The sequence below is a fragment of the Triticum aestivum genome, chromosome 2B (genome assembly GCF_018294505.1).
Source record: "Triticum aestivum cultivar Chinese Spring chromosome 2B, IWGSC CS RefSeq v2.1, whole genome shotgun sequence".
Taxonomy (NCBI): domain Eukaryota; kingdom Viridiplantae; phylum Streptophyta; class Magnoliopsida; order Poales; family Poaceae; genus Triticum; species Triticum aestivum.
In genome coordinates, this window is record NC_057798.1 from 733,933,740 (window position 1) to 733,954,001 (window position 20,262).

The window sequence follows — 20,262 nt, forward strand, 5'->3', positions numbered from 1 at the left end:
GTCCTCGATTCACGTTTGGAAAGTAAAGGTTCCCTTACGAATCAAAGTGTTTATGTGGTTTGTGCATAAACAAGTCATTTTGACTAAGGATAACCTGGCTAAACGCAACTGGGTGGGCTCTTCTAGGTGCAGCTTTTGCGATCATAACGAAAGCATCAAACACCTCTTTCTCGATTGTCCGTTGGCTAAGATTCTGTGGCGGTCGATTCATATTGTGTTTAATATTAATCAGCCCTACTCTATCAACATGTTATTTGGAACGTGGCTTGATGGGGTTGATTCCCATACTGCAAGACACATTCGTGTTGGCGTCTGTGCTTTATTTTGGGCAGTATGGAACTGCAGAAATGATTTAGTCTTTAACAGATCAACAAACATTCACTTTTTGCAGGTCATCTTCAGGGCCACGGCGTTCATCCGTATGTGGTCGCTACTCACTCCGACGGAGGCCAGGGAGCGTTTGGTTACTGCGTCTACCCGATGGAAGATGGTAACGCGGGATATTTTCAACCGGTTTGGATGGCGGTCATGTAATAGGATAGGCATGTAGTGCTCCTATTGTGTTTGCCAGCCGGTTGTGGCTTTGGGTTTTTGCTCTTTTGAGCTTTTTCTTTATTTTCGCACCTCAATACTTGGCGACTTTGTTACTACTTTATTTTTTTAATAATATGAGCCGTATGCATCTTTCTGATGCAGAGGCTGGGATAAACCCCTTTTCGAAAAAAAAAATCGTCGCATGCGGGCTGCCGGCCACGAAGGAGTTATGGCTGCTCGCTCGTGGGAGCCATGGCCGCCGCAGCGTGGGAGCTATGGGCGCCGGCCGACGCTGTTGCCCGGGAGCCATCCAGCTGCCGCCGTTGCGTGGGGGTCATAGGCACCGGCCGCCACCGGTAAGATCGCGGGAGGTGGGCAAATCCGCAAATGGACGCGCGGCGGCGGAGCTTCGTGATGTGCGTGCGTGAAGCCTGGAGGCTTGGGCGCATCAGGATTCAGGATAACATGCGACTGCTTTTTTTAAGTAAAAGATCCGGTTGTTGTTGAGGCTGCATACGTGGGTTGAGAAAAGGCTGCAAGAAGGTTCGTGGATGATCTATTGGGCTCGGTGTTGCTAGGCTGTAACTGTAATACACTATTCGGTTAATTCGGGGAACCGAGTCCAGCAACCGAAATCACCGAAGTAGTTTCAGTTGTTGGCGTTCGCTAACCGAGAAGACGACCGGAGTTTCGGTCCTCGGTTTTTTCGGCTTCGGTCCCGGTTTTTTCGGCTCAGGTCCTTCATTCTCGGTTTTTATGCCCACCAACTACCGCCTATGGGAGGTACTACCGCCTCAACTACCGCTGCTACAACCGCCCATTTTCTGGGGACAAACGGGTAGCGCGGTAGTAACCCGGAGGCACCACCGTAGAACCCGGCACGAAAAATCAAGGTCCCAGCCACGAGCGGTAGTGCGAGCGATACCGGTAGTGGTACTACCGCCCATAGGCGGTACTACCACTTCTAACCTTTCAGCACTGCTTCGGTACAAACGGTGGACAACTCCAATAAGGCGGATAGGGACAAAGGGTGCAATATGAGTGTGTACGTGTTGATTCCACCCGAACCTTTTTGAAGCGGACCCCCTCTTGATAGTACGGTTTTCCCTACGACTCAAGACCACCAGAAAAGAACCGTAGGAAAGAAAAACATCTTCATTCGAAACTCTGAGGGGCACGAATCATCTTGTGCCAAATCTTGAACAACTGAGAAAGCTCACACGATTAGTCCGCAAACACATTGTTATCAATCACCAAAACCACTTAGGGAGAAATATGCCCTAACAATATCATTACCAACTTTTAGTAGTAGCAGAAAAAGAATTGGTGTAGATCATTGGTGAAGTCCCTTGAACCGTTCACAAACGATTCATCGAACCAAAGACCGAAAGCACAGTCTCTCTACGAATTGCATGCATTTGGGCCTCATAATCCGGTAGCGCAACAACGTCCAGCTTGACACCGCCGGAGAATTAGAGCAGGGAGAAGAGAACCTCATGGGAATTATCTATTTTGTGGATTAGAGAAAACTACAACTAGCTCTCATCTAGATCAACTCTAAATTAGAACTAGAACAAGAGAGAACTAGAGGAGGCTCCAAGCAATATAAATTGTGTGTCTCTAGGGGGCCACATCCTCTAGTATATATAGGTGGAGGGAGAGGGAGGGGCACCACGTTGAGGAGGAGGACTCCCCTTTGCGCACGCCCTAGGGGGAGGAGGAGTTCTCCTCCAACCCCAATTCACCCCCAAGTTTTCCCAACAAGCTACGGGGGCACTCATATTGAGGCCTTATTGATATTTTCTTGGCCTATTGACTCTAACTAAATATTAGTGACTCCTAGATAATTATATAAGCCCTCTATTATTTATATTAGGTCCCCAAAACAATTTCCACCTATATACCATTTCTTGGTATTACCCTGTATTCGCAGAAATGCTTCCAGTTTCTCTTGAAACTATTTATTTCATTCCCAAACTATTTCGAGTTTATTTTCTCATAATCCTCACTCCACTAAAACTCAACAAATCGTAAATCCCTTAAGCGTGTGACCCTAGGTTCCGTAAAAGATAGACATGAACTAAAATACCTTTCATTCAATGATCAATAGCGGAACCGTGGACATCCATATCGACCCATATGTTTACATGAATGATATTCGAGTGAACTTTTGGTTATCACATGTTACTCCCTTTGCTTCAAGGTACTTTACAAAACCCATCGCTATATCCCCGTGAGTCATTCACATGCTCACTATACCAACATCCTTGTTACATGGTTTGTTCTTCTTTCTCATTGTCGTGTTCCGGCATCCCTGTGAGCTAGTCACCTGTGTCTGGCTAGACGATGATGGATGCCATCACACCGAGAGGGCCCTAAGAATAGCTCTTCGTCGTCAGAGGATCAAATCCCACTCTTGAGCTATCTTTGCCCTTGTCAAACTTTCTGATAAACCCGTAATTTGTCGTTATGATCACCGTGTTACAGATGACGTTGGAGTAACCCTATATTTTACCATTCAGTTGGAAGTGACTCGATAATCTCATGGTCTAAGTGTAGGATCAAAAGTATGTCTAGAGGGGGGGGGGTGATTACACTACTTTACCAAATAAGAACTTATCCTTTTCCCAATTTTAGTTTTAGCCAAGTTTTAGCAGTTCTACCAAGTGAAGCAACACCCTACGCATGCAAGTCTAAGAGTTGAGCAGTGGAAAGTAAAGACTTTGCATATGAACGTAAAGGAGGGATTGGAGAAATAAACGCAATGAAGACATGGAGATTTTTGGCGTTGTTCTGATAGATGGTGCTATTATATATCCACGTTGATGGAGATTTCAACCATGGAGGGTAATGACTGCGCGAGTCCATGGAGGGCTCCACCCACGAAGGGTCCACGAAGAAGCAACCTTATCTATTCCATCATGGCTTACGTCCACGAAGGAGTAGTCTCATTCGGCTAGATCTTCACGAAGTAGGCGATCTCCTTGCCCTTACAAACTCCTTGGTTCAACTCCACAATCTCTCGGAGGCTCCCAAGTGACACCTAACCAATCTAAGAGACACCACTATCCAAAAGGTAATAGATGTGTAGTTGAGTGATGAACTCCTTGCTCTTGTGCTTCAAAAGATATTCAGATTGCAATATCAATGAATTAAAAACTTAATTCAAGTGAAAAATAGTAAGAAATAACCTACTAAAATAAATAAAAAAGTGTCTCTGTTCAACGCACTTTTTTTCTTTTCTCAAGAGCAAGGAAAAGTAGATTTTTTTTCCTTGTGCCCTCAGTGGCATATGAAATGGATGAATGTAAAAAAATTAGCAACCCATTCCTGCAGGATCTCTTGCAAGAAGAACAATCTCCAACTCTGACTTGTCAATTTTATTTATCATGAAAATAGCAAGTTAAATGAATTTATACGTGCACCACTTTATGTTCTTCTTTGTAGATTATGTTTTAATAGCAAGACATATATTACAAAAAAATATTTACATAATTTTTAAAATGTACACCGTGTATTTGAAAAATATTAACACTGTGTATTTTTTGTTTGTGTAATTTTATAAAATGTTGATAGGATTGAAAAAATGTAAGATGTTTCAAAAAAATGTAAGTGACAGTGTGGAAAATTGTTATACAATTTAAAAAATGATCGTGCAATTCAAAGAAAAGTTTGCTATTGTTGAAAAATATGTACATTAATTTTTTGAAATGTTCATGTGTTTCAAAATTGTTTGTGACATTTTATACAATGTAGGAAATTGTTCACATAGTTTAATATTCTTTTGTGTCATTCTAATTTTTTAACACATATTCAAATAAATGTCCAAAAACATGCATTTTATTTAATTTTATTCATGTATTTTCAAACAATTAAACATGTATAATGTTTTCATATGTATACAAAAACTGTAAAATTTGTATGAAAAGGTAGACACAAAGCACATATTTTAAAACTATATTAAGCATTTTTTTTAAATGTTGAATGTATATAAAAATGTTCCTGATGTATAAAAAATTGGACAAGGTATATGAAAAAGAGTAGACATGTGTTGAAGAAAAGAAAAAAAGAAAAGGAATAAAAGGGAAAAAAACTGAGGGAAATCAGTGAAAATGGTAGAAAGAAACAAGGAAAACCAAAGAAACTCAAAAAAAAACAAGAAACCAAGGCAAACAGTGAAAACCAAAAAAATAAAAACACATAAAAAAGGCTCGCAATAAGTGAGACATAGCTCCAGCGGCTTTGCACAACCCGACATTGGGACCATTAGCCTGTTTACGGGCCTGTACAGTTTGTGTCATTAGAATGAACACATTCTCTAAAAGAATGCTAGAACACATTAGATTTCTATATCTCCGCCTCCACATCGCATAGAGAGAATATCACATGGAAACAAAGTTTTGGCGGAAACAACCTGTTAAACTATAGTCGAAGTTTTACTTTTTATAAAAACAATACAATATGGTAAGAGTGTAATGTTCTGTTAGCATGGGAAATTCAAGTTCAAACACAATTTCGTTTACGAGGTACATAAAACAAAATCAGCTTTAAATAGTGCCGACAGGAAACACACTATTCATTTCTGATTTTTTTTCATAGCTCGTAAATAGTTTTGTGTTTGAACCTGGAATTTAATTAACATGGCAATTAACATCCCTCTCTTAACATAAACGTATTGTCAAGAATATTTTAAAACTTCCAAACGTGGTTTTCAGGAGGTTTTCATTGAAACTTGGTTTACACATGATATTCTCTCCATCGCATATAAGGTATCTTTGTGGACTCGAAAGCTTGTTCCAGCTCTTCCAGTCGAACACCAGATATGTGTCTTGCGAACATATCAGGGCTATATATTTGTCTTGCGAATAGACAAAAAGAAACTGGTAGCACGGACGGCACCAAGGAAAAAAGTCGCGGAGCTAGCCCTAGCCAAGCTGTGCTGCTTGAAAGGAGAGATCGGTCGGGCAAGTGAGCGATTAATGGCCAACTTGACAGGTTACCAATCAATCACTGCTGCTAGCTCGGCCGGCCCGTGCATCGCCGTGTCCACGTAGTACTTGCTGTACGTAATCCCCTCTGGGAATCATACGGCCGGCTGGGGTACGTACAACGTGCATGCATCCATCGTCGATCCCACATGCATAGGTTACAGCCTCCTTCGGTCATTCCTCTCATCCAGCCATCCTCTCTGGCAGGCTATAGCTACTCTCAGCCTGGGTTGCCGGCCGGGTAACTATGCTGTGAAGTATAAAAACCGGAGAGTTGTCGAAGTACTATACGTACGGCAGGCAACAACACGCGGCAGAGTAACTACTGGGTAAACAAATGGGATTGGCATTTAGTGCATGTCCCGTCCATGGATCGACCACGGCTACCACAGCGCATCTTCGCTCGCCAACACGTACACCTTACGTAATGTAAGTACGTATGCAGGCAATTACTACTCCATGCATGCATGCACGTACGCACGTAGTACGTACGTTACGTTACAGCCTATTAATGGCCGTAAGGCCACCAGAATATATGGTACACAACGGAGAGTAGGAGTATTGCTGTCTGGCAGCGCATTGATCCATCTCTTAATGGGTCGCAAGGCCGATTGATATGACCGATTGGCCGGTTCAGCTAGGCGATCGATCGACATGGATCGGGCTGATCGTCATCAAGTCGCTAGATCCATCGATGATCGGGGGTTAGTTACGCTGCATGCATAAGTCAAACCCTCTCAACAACCGGTGCCGTAACGTCATTAGCTCCAAGGATCCAATATAATTCCACGATCGATTAGGTTGATGCATGCATATAAGCCAAAGAAAAAATCTTTGTCTTTAGGAAAACATCACCGAAAAGCCAGCACCTCTCTCGCCCCATACTGCATCCGTTGGTTCAAGAAGGACGGCGTCGTTTTCTGTAGATTATTAGTTTGATTAAGACATATTTTGCCACATGTTTTCTCTATACATTTGCACTTCCACTCGATGATTTAGTTATGGTTGGACAAACTATGAAACAGAAATTCATGGTACTTTGTTGACAAAACCACTAATTTACAAAAAAAAAAGTATGAAGGAAGTGGGTGGTGGAGGTGGCTGTATTATTGTTTTAGCACAAGGGGGCGTTCCATAGATAAAGCGGTACCTGGGCTGATTTCTATCAATCTTGAAGCTCCACAGCTCCATTCTTCAGCAGATGCTATTTGAGTGTGCCCAGGTGGTGGGGTGAGTGTGTCTGTGTATATGTTATACTCTGTGGTTAGAAAATTAAGCACCAGTACCACTTTCTTCAAATTATAATTTAGTTAAATTATTTTATATGTACCCTAAATTAAGCGAATGTATTGCCATAGGTCAAGAATGCAATATTCAATGGAAAAATATATCAACAAATCTTACAACGACAAATTGTTAGTTTACAAGGATCTTTCATCATAAAAGTAGCTAGCTAAGATGTGCTTGCAAGATCATCGCTTGCATGAATAGTATATGAATGTACCCGGTGATATATGAATGTACCCGGTGACCAATCTCCATCGAAATGGGTCCTTAAATCTGAGATTAATTAATAGGATGGTTACCATCAAGAAATCGTGATCAGCCGTGGAATTTTGTATCAACATTGAAGTTAAGTCGGCAATGAATTTTGTATCAACTGGAATTTCAATTAAAGTTTGTCTTGTTTAAAAAAAATCAAGTGTATGTGTGTGGAGCAATGATGCTATGTTTCATTCCTCTAACTTTAACTTTAAAAAATGGTAGTTTTGGACAAAACATAATTTGTTAGTTCCCGAAAAAAAAGACTATGTTAATATCTACTCCCTCCATCTCATAATATAGTGTCAAAAAACGTCTTACATTACTGGACGGAGGGAGCACTCAACATTTTTCTTGTTGTTTGGATTAAAGTGCAATATGGTCCATAAAAAGCATATATGTTTCCAAAAAATTAAACATGTTCTCTCATATATATGGAACTGAAAAAGTTTGATGCCCCAACCATTAATCAGCTGTGACGTACAAAGAACATAACTACTGCCAAGTACATGAGGCAACTTATAAAGGTACTAAATGTATGCATTGTACTAGTACCACCTTTTGGGAGGGCATTGAAGCACCTCTAACCAAATATATATAGGAAATTGCCACTGCACAAACTACCATTATTATATCATATTACGGTAATTAATACAGACAGGATAGAAAGAAATGATCCGATCGACGTACACACACGTACGAGAGGGAGCATTAAATAATACTAATTATATTAGCTTTTTGAATAGTTTGGATTGCTAGTGATCGAAGTCGAGATCAAACATGGCCTGTCCGAGCTGAAGGATGTTGCTGTGCTGATGGAACCCCAAGCCTGGCTGTTCTTGTTGCACTTGGCCGATATTTGATGTGTTGTCAGTGCTCGAGACAGCTTGGCTCTGAGGGAAGCACGAGCCTGCAGAGGACGAAGGGAAAGGGAAGCCATGTTGACTCTGCAGGTGAAGACCATGGCCATGGTGTCCTTGCTGCTGCTGCATTGATGCTTTCCCCTTGGGATCCACCTGCATTTCTTTCACCACCTCGCCGAGTCCCATGGTTTCGTCCTGATTTTTGGACAGGTCTCCACTACCCAGCTGTACTTGTATGTCCATCCCGTCTCCGGTGCCGGTGCTCTTGCTGCTGCTTCCGGCTGCTTCTGTTGACAATTATTTGTTAGTTTTTGGTGGTGTTAATTACTACTCCTTGGTAAGTTGAACAAAGGAATCTAGGGTAAGATTGATGATTATGCGTTGAATGCATGATTAGATAGAGAAAGATGGACGGATGCATTTCACGTACTGCCTTTGGTGCTTGCTGCTTTGCTGGCCTGTGTCCTCCTCTTGTCAGCGGCATCGGCCTCCGATGGCTTTGACTTCCTTCGACGGCGGTTGTGGTCGGCGAGGCGCTTCCTGCAGCTCTTCTTCGCGTCGTCGAACTCATCAAGCAGATGAAACCTGAACAAGAAAAGATAACATGCTAGAACAAATTAAGAGAAGAACTGTATAAAGAGTGAAAAAAATAGCACGCTACAGAAAATAGCGTGGACCCTAAAAATATGCTATTAGCGTGCTATAACGCGCTATAGCGTGCTATTAGCGAGGCATTGTACATTGATTTATTTAGCGAGACGATTTTCTATATGCTATAGCGTGCTATTAGCGGCGTTATAGCGCGCTATTTTTTTCGGTGCATACACATGAAATACTAATGTGTGACAGACAATACACATAAAAGTAGGGACACATGTGCATGATGTATCATCAGTTTATCGCTGGCATGCATGCAGACATGAGCTGGCTGCAAATCCTAATCCTAGGTAAGACACGAATTAGTGCATGATCAGAGATCAATTCTGGACCGAAAGAACATTCCGGCTGGGGACCGACGCAGTAGCTAGGCAATGATGATCCTGAACATGAGAAGCATATATCCCAAACTGTTGCCATCGATCCCACGCAGACAGCTTGGAGCTTTGCAGCCGACTCATATGGAGTGTCTCCATATGGTGTGTCACACTGCAAGTGATCCCACTGTTTCCCTTTGAATGCTTTGCTACTCTTCACACGTGCATCCTAACAGAGATCTCGCTGAAAGGGCAGGTAAAAGGGATGGTCTGATAGAAATGCCTTTACGCTGTCTGTCCAACACAACACATTATTATATATTACCACAGCCACAGCCCACAGGCAGGCAGGAGAGAGAGGGGGGGGGGGGGGGGGGGGGGGGAGGGAGAGAGAGAGAGAGATGCTTGCGATTTGCAACCTGCCTGTGGTGGTACGTACGTACGTTCGTACGTGGTACAAACTTTTGCAATACTTAGGGAGAAAGTAGCCATGCTTCTCTGACTTTAGGAGGCCAATGCATCTACAGACAGGTCACACTGTTTGAAGTAACCACTCAAACATGCATGCGAAGGAGAAGTGAAGCAAAAATAAATGGCAAGGAGGGCGCAAGCAAAGGAGGAGAGAAAGAAGGAGCAACTCAAAGGACAGCATGTCTGCGTATAAGTGTTCCCTACATGTGACACATGGATGACACTTGTCAAGTAAAGGCAGAGCGAAATATGTAGAAAGGAGGAGATCACATGAATCTTTAATCATATTTGGATGGTTGAATCACGGAGCATCACATAATCTGTCAGTTTATTGTAAAAATAAATTCTGACTTATTATGATTTTGCACATTCTAATCTGTAAATTGAGCTACTTAAAATTGTGCACTACTAACAAGTACTCTCTCCGTCCTGAATTACTTGTCTTAAATTTATCTAGATACACCCATATGTGTCTAGATAAATTTAAGACAAGTAATTCGGAACGAAGGTAATACAAAATTGTAGAGCCTGAAATGTTTACATATACATTACATGCAAATAAAGCGATGAATCTTGCTTGCCCACATGTAGATTGTCAAGCCAAGTCTTACGGCGTAACTCGGCTCTCCGCTGTGTGATCAGTCAAGCAGCATGAGTGCACAACCAGTATGACGTCTGGCTTTGCTTTTTGCCGGTCTGATCATTTGCGTGTGTGTTGGTGTTGGCTGTGTGCATATTAACTATGCAGAGACCAAGTGTTACTCATTGTGTTTTGTATTCTCCTGATACTTCATTGTAAGTTAATAAAAGACTCCCTTTATAAAAAAAAAAGTATGACGTCTGGCAGTGTATGACATCGCTAAAAGGGCCAAAATTGTTCATTGCAAAATTTCCAACTCCTAGTAATCGAGGGGTTTGCTGTGGTGAGGTGTATTGTACAGTACACCAGTTGTTTCTTTGCTTAGTAGCTACTGTTTCCTTTGGAATTTATTGAGGGAGAACAGTGAAACAACAGGGTATGCGAAATTTTCGCTCATATTTGTTTTGTTTCGATCTAGCAGTTAAGCGTCGGACAGGTACTGTAGGAACGACCGTGGAAGAGGAATCTAACTAGGTGCAATGTAGATTCGATACTTCTAAGATCCAGCTAAAAAAAGGGTAACAGAAAATGTAGTAAAGAAATATAACATCAATTTGGAGGCCATAATTTCGTCTTTGTTTATTTTTCTCAACTAAAATGCAATTGCTCGAGGTGATCGATGTTGGTATCACGATCCAGTAGCTCAAACTAATAAGATCTCAAAACTTTCCTACTCATTCAATCGAACTAAATGGGTAATTTGAAGGCTATTTTTGCGATCGAACGAGCTAACAGGATGAGGTGGATTGTTTCCGGTTCCAAACCATTCAATCAAACTGAATGCAACTTGCAGATCACTTAAATGCAAGTCATGATTCACGAAAGGGAGATCATTTTCCAACTCAACACGGCTCTACAAGACCTATCCATCTCTCTTTAGAATAGCAAATCGGTCGATCAGACACGCAATTCATCAACGAATTCCGGCGAAATGGATGGCGAATTAATATAGTATCAAGTGTGACTACTAACCTGCTGCACTGCTGGCAGAACCTCTGGTGGAGGCCGCCGGCGGTGACGACGACGGGCGCCTTGGAGTGGTGCTCGCAGACCTTGTGGCGGCGGTGGTAGCGCTTGGCTCCGGAGAGGTCTGCCTTGCAGCCCTCGGCCTGGCACCGGGGCGGGTGGTGGCCGTAGGTGTAGCCGCCTCTGGGCGGGAAGTAGGTCCGGTAGCCGAGGTTGAGCCCGAGCTGCGTGGCCGCGAAGCTCGCCATGTTCTCCTCCGCGGAGCTGACCAAGGTGGGGAAGTAGTACTCGGGCGCGCCCGTCCCCACCTGCTGGTGGTAGTACGACTGGAAGCCGCCGGCGGAGCCTCCGCCGCCAAATTGGCCGTAGGGGCTGCCGTTGCCACCTGCCGCGGCGGCGGCGAGATAGTGGTGCGAGGTGGGGTGGTGGTAGAACTGGAGGATGTCGTGGGGGCTGTGGGCGGCGATGGTGGCGTGGCTGGACGGGGGGAGGAGCGCCAGCGAGCTGGGCTCGAGGCTGTAACCACCGAGGTGGTGGTGGTGGTGGTGGTCGTGCTCCCTATGGATGCCGCCGCCCCCCTCCTGGTGGTCCATGATCGGGAAAAGCGACGGCGGCGGCGGGTCGGGAGCCCCATAGCCGAACTCGTCGCAGGAGTTCCCAGCTGCGGCTGGCAGGTTCATCATCCTCGCGGCCGCTTAATTTATCCGCTAGAGAGAGCAGAGAACACGGCCGGAAAGGGGTTAGGAATGGAAGCCAGGACGCGGTGCAAGTACAGTGTCCCGGCCGGCCGGACTTGGTCGCTCACTCACTGGCTTGAGGCTGTGGAATCGACCGAGCTCCGGGGACAAGCGTGCGCCATGGGGGGGCGTGTGGTGTGATATGCCGCGTGGTGGAGCTCGACGGATCGATGGGTCTCCAAGCAGCTTGTTTCTGATGGGAGGGAGCTCTAGGTGGGAGTGGAGGGTGCGTACTTCTCGTCTAGGGTTCCATGGACGCACGAACGAGTGGTGAGGAGCGAGGGTGGAGTGCGTTTCCGGTTATATGGACCGATGAATCTCGCTGGCCAGGAGAGAGAGAGGGAGAGGGCGAGGGAGAGAGGGGGATCAAGCTGTATCTGTCCATCAACAAGGAAAACTAGCAAAGGCTATGGGTAGCTAGCTAGGGGGGCTGTGCTGTGCTGGGGATGGGAGCGATGGACTTTAATTGGAGTTTGGTGAGGGGGGCGGTGATAGCTGCTGCTGGCGTTATGTCTCCGGCCACCGTTTTTCCACTGCTCGCCTCCGTATCCACTGGCCCGGCGCGCGGTAGGGTTACAACAACACTGTGCGCCAGCACCACTACCACCGTCTTCGAGCTTTCTATAGCTTCATCGCGTACGAGTACGACACTGTTGCATGTGTGCCTTGGAGAAGATGGGTCGATCCATCGAGATCGAGGGGGTACGCACGTACGTACGTAGCACGCATGTATAATGTGCATGTGAGCCAGAGGGAAGGTGGCGCGTACATGCATGCATGGCCCGCACCGTGTGTGACACCGGGCCTGGCCGGCCCGGGGTGTACTGTTCACGCATATATTCATGAGATGTGATCTGGTAATGGCCAGGGAAGTACGACGTACGTACGTACGTGCAGGAGGAGGGCCTCCTGCGTTGCTACCCATCTACAGGGCCGGCCAGCAGATGTGTGCATGCCCTCGATCGTCGCCATCAGACTTGCTTTCTACGGCTGGCTATATATATTGTACGTACGCCATAATTCCATGACCGGTGCTAGCTAACTAGCTTGCGTAATGAGGTGGATACTGCGGACGTACGTCCTGTACAGATCATATTATACGTGTGGCAAACAAGTCGTTCGACAGATACAGGGGAAAGTACGCACGTTCATCCAGGTGTAATGTAATGTTTTCTTCTCGAAACGGAGAGGTGCAATGTAATGTGAATATTGACTAGTCTGCGGATCCAATGAGTACTTTGTTTGGCTCCCACTTGTTGGTTCTAGAATTCAATAATTCTTCGAATTTGATTTCAGAAATGGCGTTGTTTAGCTGCCACAAGAAATGGAATCATAAATTTTTAAACCCAATTATAGTGAGCTAGAATATAACTATACCAATTCTTGACTATCAACACATAATCAAGTGTAATTCTTAACAAAAATATATATATTCAAATCATTCGAATCTAGAACCCAATTGCCCCCGCTCAAACTTATCCCCCGCGCCCACTTAAATTTCCTTTTGAGACCGCTTGTCTAGTCCAGGGGAGTACATATTGTCATTATGTGGGCGATGAAATTTGCACATTAGTGTCCTTGCCAAGTGTTTTCTTTCTTTTTCAAGACATCTTTTTTCCCCAACTCTCCGTCCCAAAACAAGTGTCTCAACTTTATATTAACCATAGTACAAAGTTGTACTAAAGTTGAGATATTCATTTTGGGACGGAGGAAGTATCTCGCAAAAAAAAAAACACTTGTAACTGCTCTCTTTCCTTTTCTAGACATGTTTTTTCGCGACATGATTTATATATCTATATATGTGTGTTTTAGTTGTATCCCCTCCCTGTAAAGCTTTCTTCTACATCGGATCTTCTCAATCCTTGTCCCTCGTCTTCTTTCATCCCACCTCCACCTACCAGTTTTCCTAGCCCCTGCCTGCCACCACAGGACCTGGATCTAGGTTCGTTGGGTATGTGATGGAGGGTTCCCTTTAGGGCACGACAAGATGTGGATCGAGGTTTGATGGGTCAGGTGATAGAGGTTAGAGGCATCGCGCCCTTAATAATGTGTCTCTAGCTCCCTCAACTAGATGAAAAATGCATTTGGACTAGCATGTAAAAATTCTAAAAAATCCTATTGTAAATGCTCAAACACAAGGTTTGTCATATCGTATATGTTACTCCCTTCATTTTATTGCACATTAGGTTTGTCTTGAGTCAAACTTCATAAAGTTTGACCAAGTTTCTATTTTCTTATTAATAAGATCTTCACCACGTATTATTTCACATCATATTATGCTTGTTATTGTAATTATTCATGTTGTTTTCTATAAACTTAGTCAAACTTTAGAGACTTTGATCTAGGATAAAGCTAATATGTGAAGTAAATAAAACTGGAGAGAGTATATCTAGGTGGACTATCTCTTAGTGGTAGAAGAGTAACCATTACTAGGGAGGTGCCTATGATAACTTGGTCTAACTTGAGGTCCGGAAATTCATTCTTCAATGGATGTTGTGTGAGTTTATACATGTGTGTAGTTTAGTGTACTTATATATGCTACACTTGGGGTTAAAAAAACCTCAATGAAGGGAAACTCCTCTCACGTTGCCCCCCTTGCGGGTGACATAGGAGGCCTCAGCGCTAGCTATCAGCAACCCGCCTTCTCCTCGCCCTTCCCTTTGTCGCCGTTGGGGGTCGGTGTCAGGCAAAGCCCGTGCGTGCAGCGGCGGCAGCGGAAGGCCTCTCCTCCCTCGCCCGGATTCAAGGGCGGCGAGGCGCCTAGATCCGCGGAGGTGCAGCCATCACTTTGGCCCACAGCGGTGTGGTGCTCCTGGCGGCGGCACCTGTTGTGGTGCTAGTGGGGATTGGCCGAAGGTACGAGGGTGTGGCTGCTGGCAGCAGCGACATCTAGCATAGATACCGGGCCAGCGGCGGGTGGTGAAGCTCAGGTAGCCCTCCACAACATGGCATGGTGGTGCCCATGTCCAAGGCAGAGCTGTACTGACGATCTAGTCGCTTTGGCTTCGGTTGGTTTAGATCAGCGACGGTGACGAATAGGACCGCGATCCTTCTCGATGGCTCTCGTGGTTTGGCAGAGTGGGGTGGTAGTTCTCCCCCTTGCACCAGTGGTGGCGTACGTCGGCCGTGGCCGGTGCGTCAGGGCACCTGCATTAGCAGTGTTGTTGTCTGTGGTCACCCAATCTGGGTAGCAAGATATGGGCTTTGAAGGTGGTCTGGCCAGTGCATAGGATTTCGGTTGGAATCTCATGGGGCAGATCCAGTTGAACTCTCATGTCGGTGACCCGATCCAGTGATGGCGACGCCCTTGGCGTCATATCCTTCTTGAAGGCATCATCGAGGTGACGCTCCCACCTCCTTCTGCTAGCTCCAGGGAAACCCTAAAGGAAATATGCCCTAGAGGCAATAATAAAGTTGTTATTATATATTTCCTTATATCATGATAAATGTTTATTATTCATGCTAGAATTGTACTAACCGTAAACTTGATAGATGTGTGAATACATAGACAAAACAATGTGTCCCTACACTAGTAGAAAACAGGGCTTTCGTCCAGGCCTGTTTAGCCCATTAGTCCCGGTTCAATCCAGAACCGGGACTAATGTGAGCATTTATCCCGGTTCATGCGGCTAAGGCATTAGTCCCGGTTCACATGTGCCCTTTAGTCCCGGTTTGTGCCTCAAACCGGGACTAAAGGGTGCGATGCCCATTAGTCCCGGTTCATGCCTCAAACCGGGACTAAAGAGTAGACCTTTAGTCCCGGTTTGAGGCACGAACCGGGACTAATGGGGTTGAGACCTTTAGTCCCGGTTCGTGCCACGAACCGGTACTAAAGGTCCCATTTTCAAACTCTACCCCCCCCCCTCGTGGATCGCCTTTTCAATTTTTAAAAAAATAAAAGAAAATGATGGAAATGTCAAAAAAATAAAAGAAAATAAGTTTCCCATGTGATATGTGGTCTAGTTGTTGGGGAAATTTGCAAATGTGAATTTCGACTTTATTTGCAAAATCTCTCTGGAATTTGTAAATATGGGCATAACTTTTGCATACTAACTCGGATGAAAAAGTTTTTTATATGAAAAATCATCTACTCGAAAAGTTACATCCAAATTTAACCGGGGAAACCCCGTTAAACATTTTCAAAATCCTCAAAAACCTAACAGAAAAAAAGTTACGGGGCTTTTAATATCTAGAGTGGAAAAAATCGGAAAAATGACAAACTGTGGTCAAACCATGGTCAAACTAATTATTCTAGAATATTAGTGTTAATAACTAATTTGTTCAGTTATTTTGAATTTTGGTCAAATCTGGTCAAACTGTAGTCAAACTGTGGTCAAACTATGGTCAAACCCTGGTCAAACTAATTATTCAAAATAACTATTGTTTTCTAAATAATTATTGTTTTTGAAAACAATAGTTTGAAACTCAAACAGTGAAATGTGTCAATTCATGCTCAAGCAAAATTCCTGAGGGTTAATAGGATTAACATCTTACTATTGTCAGGAAAACAACAAGTGCAGACTTGGAAACGAGGGAGAATAGAACCCGGAAGTTAAGCGTGCTCAGGCTGGGTGAGTGGGAGGATGGGTGACCGTTCAGGAAGTTAGGTGATTTGGAATGATGAGGGTGATTAGAGAAGAGGATAAATTGAGCAGTGATGAGGGGTGCTGATTAGAGATTCACTAATGAGGGGTTAAAATAATTCAGAAATTTGAAAATAAAAAATTTCAAAAAAAATTTTCAAAAAAAAATCATAAAATTTCCATTAGTCCCGGTTGGTGTTACAAACCGGGACTAAAGGTGGATTGTTAAAGGCTCCACGTGGTCGCGGCCTTTAGTCCCGGTTCTGGATTGAACCGGGACTAAAGGGGGGAGGCATTAGTACCGACCCTTTAGTCCCGGTTCACCAACCGGGACTAAAGGCCCTTACCAACCGGGACAATAGGCCCTTTTTCTACTAGTGCTAGTGTGCCTCTACTAGACTAGCTCGTTGATCAAAGATGGTTAAGTTTCCTAGCCATGGACATGAGTTGTCATTTGATGAACGGCATCACATAATTAGTGGAATTATGTGATGGACAAGACCCATCCATTAGCTTAGCATACTGATCGTTTAGTTTTATTGCTACTTCTTTCTTCATGTTAAATACATATTCCTCAGACTATGAGATTATGCAACTCTCGGACACCAGAGGAATACCTTGTGTGCTATCAAACGTCACAACGTTACTGGGTGATTATAAAGATGCTCTACATGTAACTCCGAAGGTGTTTGTTGAGTTGGCATAGATCGAGATTAGGATTTGTCACTCCGAGTATCGGAGAGGTAACTCTGGGCCCTCTCGGGAATGCACATCATATGAAGCCTTGCAAGCAATGTGACTAAAGAGTTAGTTACGGGATGATGCATTATGAAACGAGTAAAGAGACTTGCCGGTAACGATATTGAACTAGGTATGAAGATACCGGTGATCAAATCTCGGGCAAGTAACATACCGATGACAAAGGGAGTAATGTATGTTGACATTGCGGTTCGACCGATAAAGATCTTCATAGAATATGTGGGAACCAATATGAGCATCTAGGTTCCGCTATTGGTTATTGACCAGAGAGGTGTATCGGTCATGTCTACATAGTTCTCGAACCCGTAGGGTCCACACGCTTAACGTTCGATGATGATATGTATTATATGAGTTATGTGTTTTGGTGACCGAAGGTTGTTCGGAGTCCTGGATGAGATCACAGACATGACGAGGAGTCTCAAAATGGTCGAGAGGTAAAGATTGATATATTGGACGATAGTATTCGGACACCCGAATGGTTTCGGAGTGTTTCAGGTATTTATCGGAGTACCGAGGGTTACCGGAACCCCCTAGGGGAAGTAATGGGCCACAAGGGCCATAGGGGAGAGGCAAGGCGGCCCGCAAGGGGGTGGCGCATGCTCCCCCCATGGGGAGTCTGAATTGGACATGGGGAGGGGTCGCGACCCACCTTTCCTTCTCCCTCTCCCTTTCCTCCCCCTTTCCCCGTCCAATAGAAGGAAGGGGAGCGAATAGGACTAGGAGTCCTAGTAGGACTCCCTCCAACTTGGGGCGCGCCCTAGGCCGGCCTCCCCCCCCCCTCCCTCATTTATATACGGGGGGCGCCCCCTATGAGATACAACAATTGCTCATAGCCGTGTGCGGTGCCCCCTCCACAATTTACGCCTCTGGTCATATTCTCGCAATGCTTAGGCAAAGCCCTGCGCGGATCACATCACCATCACTGTCACCACACCGTTGTGCTGACGGAACTCATCTACTCCTTCGACCCTCTGCTGGATCAAGAGCTCGAGGGACGTCATCGCGCAGAACGTGTGCAGAACTTGGAGGTGCCGTACGTTCGGTACTTAATCGGTCAGAATGAGAAGACGTTCGACTACATCAACCGCGTTGAGTCAACGCTTCCACTTTCGGTCTACGAGGGTACGCGGACACACTCTCCCCCTCTCGTTGCTATGCATCTCCTAGATAGATCTTGCGTGAGCGTAGGAATTTTTTTGAAATTGCATGCTACGTTTCCCAATAGTGGTATCAGAGCCAGGTCTATGCGTAGATGATATGCACGAGTAGAACAAAAAGAGTTGTGGGCGGTGATCGTCATACTGCTTACCACCAATATCTTATTTTGATTCGGCGGTATTGTTGGATGAAGCGGCCCGGACCAACCTTACATGACCGCGTTCATGAGACCAGTTCCACCAACAGACATGCAACTAGTTTTGCATAAAGGTGGCTGGCGGGTGTCTGTATCTCCAACTTTAGTTGAATCAAATTTGACTGCGGCCGGTCCTTGTGAAGGTTAAAACAACAAACTTGATAAATCATCGTTGTGGTTTTTGTGCCGTAGGTAAGCACGGTTCATGCTAGAAGGCCGTAGCATCCACGTAAAACTTGCAACAAGAAAGTAGAGGACGTCTAACTTGTTTTTGTAGGGCATGTTTTGATGTGATATGGTCAAGACATGATGTGATATACGTTGTTGTATGAGATGATCATGTTTTGTAGAAGTTACCGGCAACTGGCAGGAGCCATATGGTGGTCGCTTTATTGTATGAAATACAAATGCCATGTAATTGCTTTACTTTATCACTAAGCGGTAGCGATAGTCATAGAAGCAATAGTTGGTGAGACAACCACGACGCTACGATGGAGATCAAGGTGTCAAGCCGGTGACGATGGAGATCATGACGTTGCTTTGGTGATGGAGATCAAAAGCACAAGATGATGATGGCCATATCATGTCACATATTTTGATTGCATGTGATGTTTATCTTTATGCATCTTGTGATGTTTATCTTTATGCATCTTATTTTGCTTAGTACGGCGGTAGCATTATAAGATGATCCTTACTAAAATTTCAAGGTATAAGTGTTCTCCCCGAGTATGCATCATTGCAAAAGTTCTTCGTGCTGAGACACCACATGATGATCATGTGTGATAAGCTCTACGTTCAAATACAACGGGTGCAAGCCAGTTTTGCACATGCGGAATACTCGGGGTTAAACTTGACGAGCCTAACATATACAGATATGGCCTCAGAACACTGGAGACCGAAAGGTCGAACGTGAATCATATAGTGGATATGATCAACATAGAGATGTTTACCATTGATGACTACTCCATCTCACGTGATGATTGGACATGGTTTAGTTGATTTGGATCGCGTATCCTTTATATGACTTGAGGGATGTCTATCTAAGTGGGAGTTCTTAAGTAATATGATTAATTGAACTTAATTTATCATGAACTTAGTCCTGATAGTTTTTCGCATATCTATGTTGTAGATCAATGGTTTGTGCTACCGTTCCCTTGAATTTTAATGCGTTCCTAGAGAAAGCTAAGTTGAAAGATGATGGTAGCAACTACACAGACTAGGTCTGTAACTTAAGGATTATCCTCATTGCTGCACAAAAAAATTATGTCCTTGATGCACCGCTAGGTGTACCACCTGCCCCAGCAACTCTAGACATTGTGAATGCCTGGCAGACGCGTGTTGATGACTACTCATTAGTTCAGTGTGACATGCTTTACGACTTAGAATTGGGACTTCAAAGACATTTTGAACGTCATGGACCATATGAGATGTTCCAGGAGTTGAAGTTAATATTTCAAGCAAATGCCCGAGTTGAGAGATATGAAGTCTCCAACAAGTTCTATAGCTGCAAGATGGACGAGAACGGTTCTGTTAGTGAGCACATACTCAGAATGTCTGGGTACCATAATCACTTGACTCAGCTCGGAGTTAATCTTCCAGATGATTGTGTCATTAACAGAGTTCTTCAATCACTGCCACCAAGCTACAAAGGCTTCATGATGAACTACAATATGCAAGGGATGGAAAAGACTATTCCCGAGCTCTTCGCAATGCTAAAGGCTGCGGAGGTAGAAATCAAGAAGGAGCATCAAGTGTTGATGGTTAACAAGACCACTAGTTTTAAGAAGAAGGGCAAGGGTAAGAAGGGGAACTTCAAGAAGAATGACAAGCAAGTTGTCACTCCCGGGAAGA

General features: G+C 44.4%; 1 protein-coding gene across 1 annotated transcript; it reads right to left on the reverse strand.

The window, feature by feature from the left end:
• Positions 1–7,775: 7,775 nt before the first annotated feature.
• LOC123047025 (squamosa promoter-binding-like protein 8) lies at positions 7,776–12,119 on the reverse strand. The gene is made up of 3 exons (XM_044470507.1): positions 10,985–12,119; positions 8,358–8,512; positions 7,776–8,214 (listed from the first exon to the last, which is right to left on the reverse strand). The coding sequence occupies exons 1-3, from the start codon at positions 11,659–11,661 to the stop codon at positions 7,820–7,822; spliced, it is 1,227 nt and encodes a 408-aa protein (XP_044326442.1). The 5' UTR covers positions 11,662–12,119; the 3' UTR covers positions 7,776–7,819.
• Between the last annotated feature and the right edge of the window lie 8,143 nt (positions 12,120–20,262).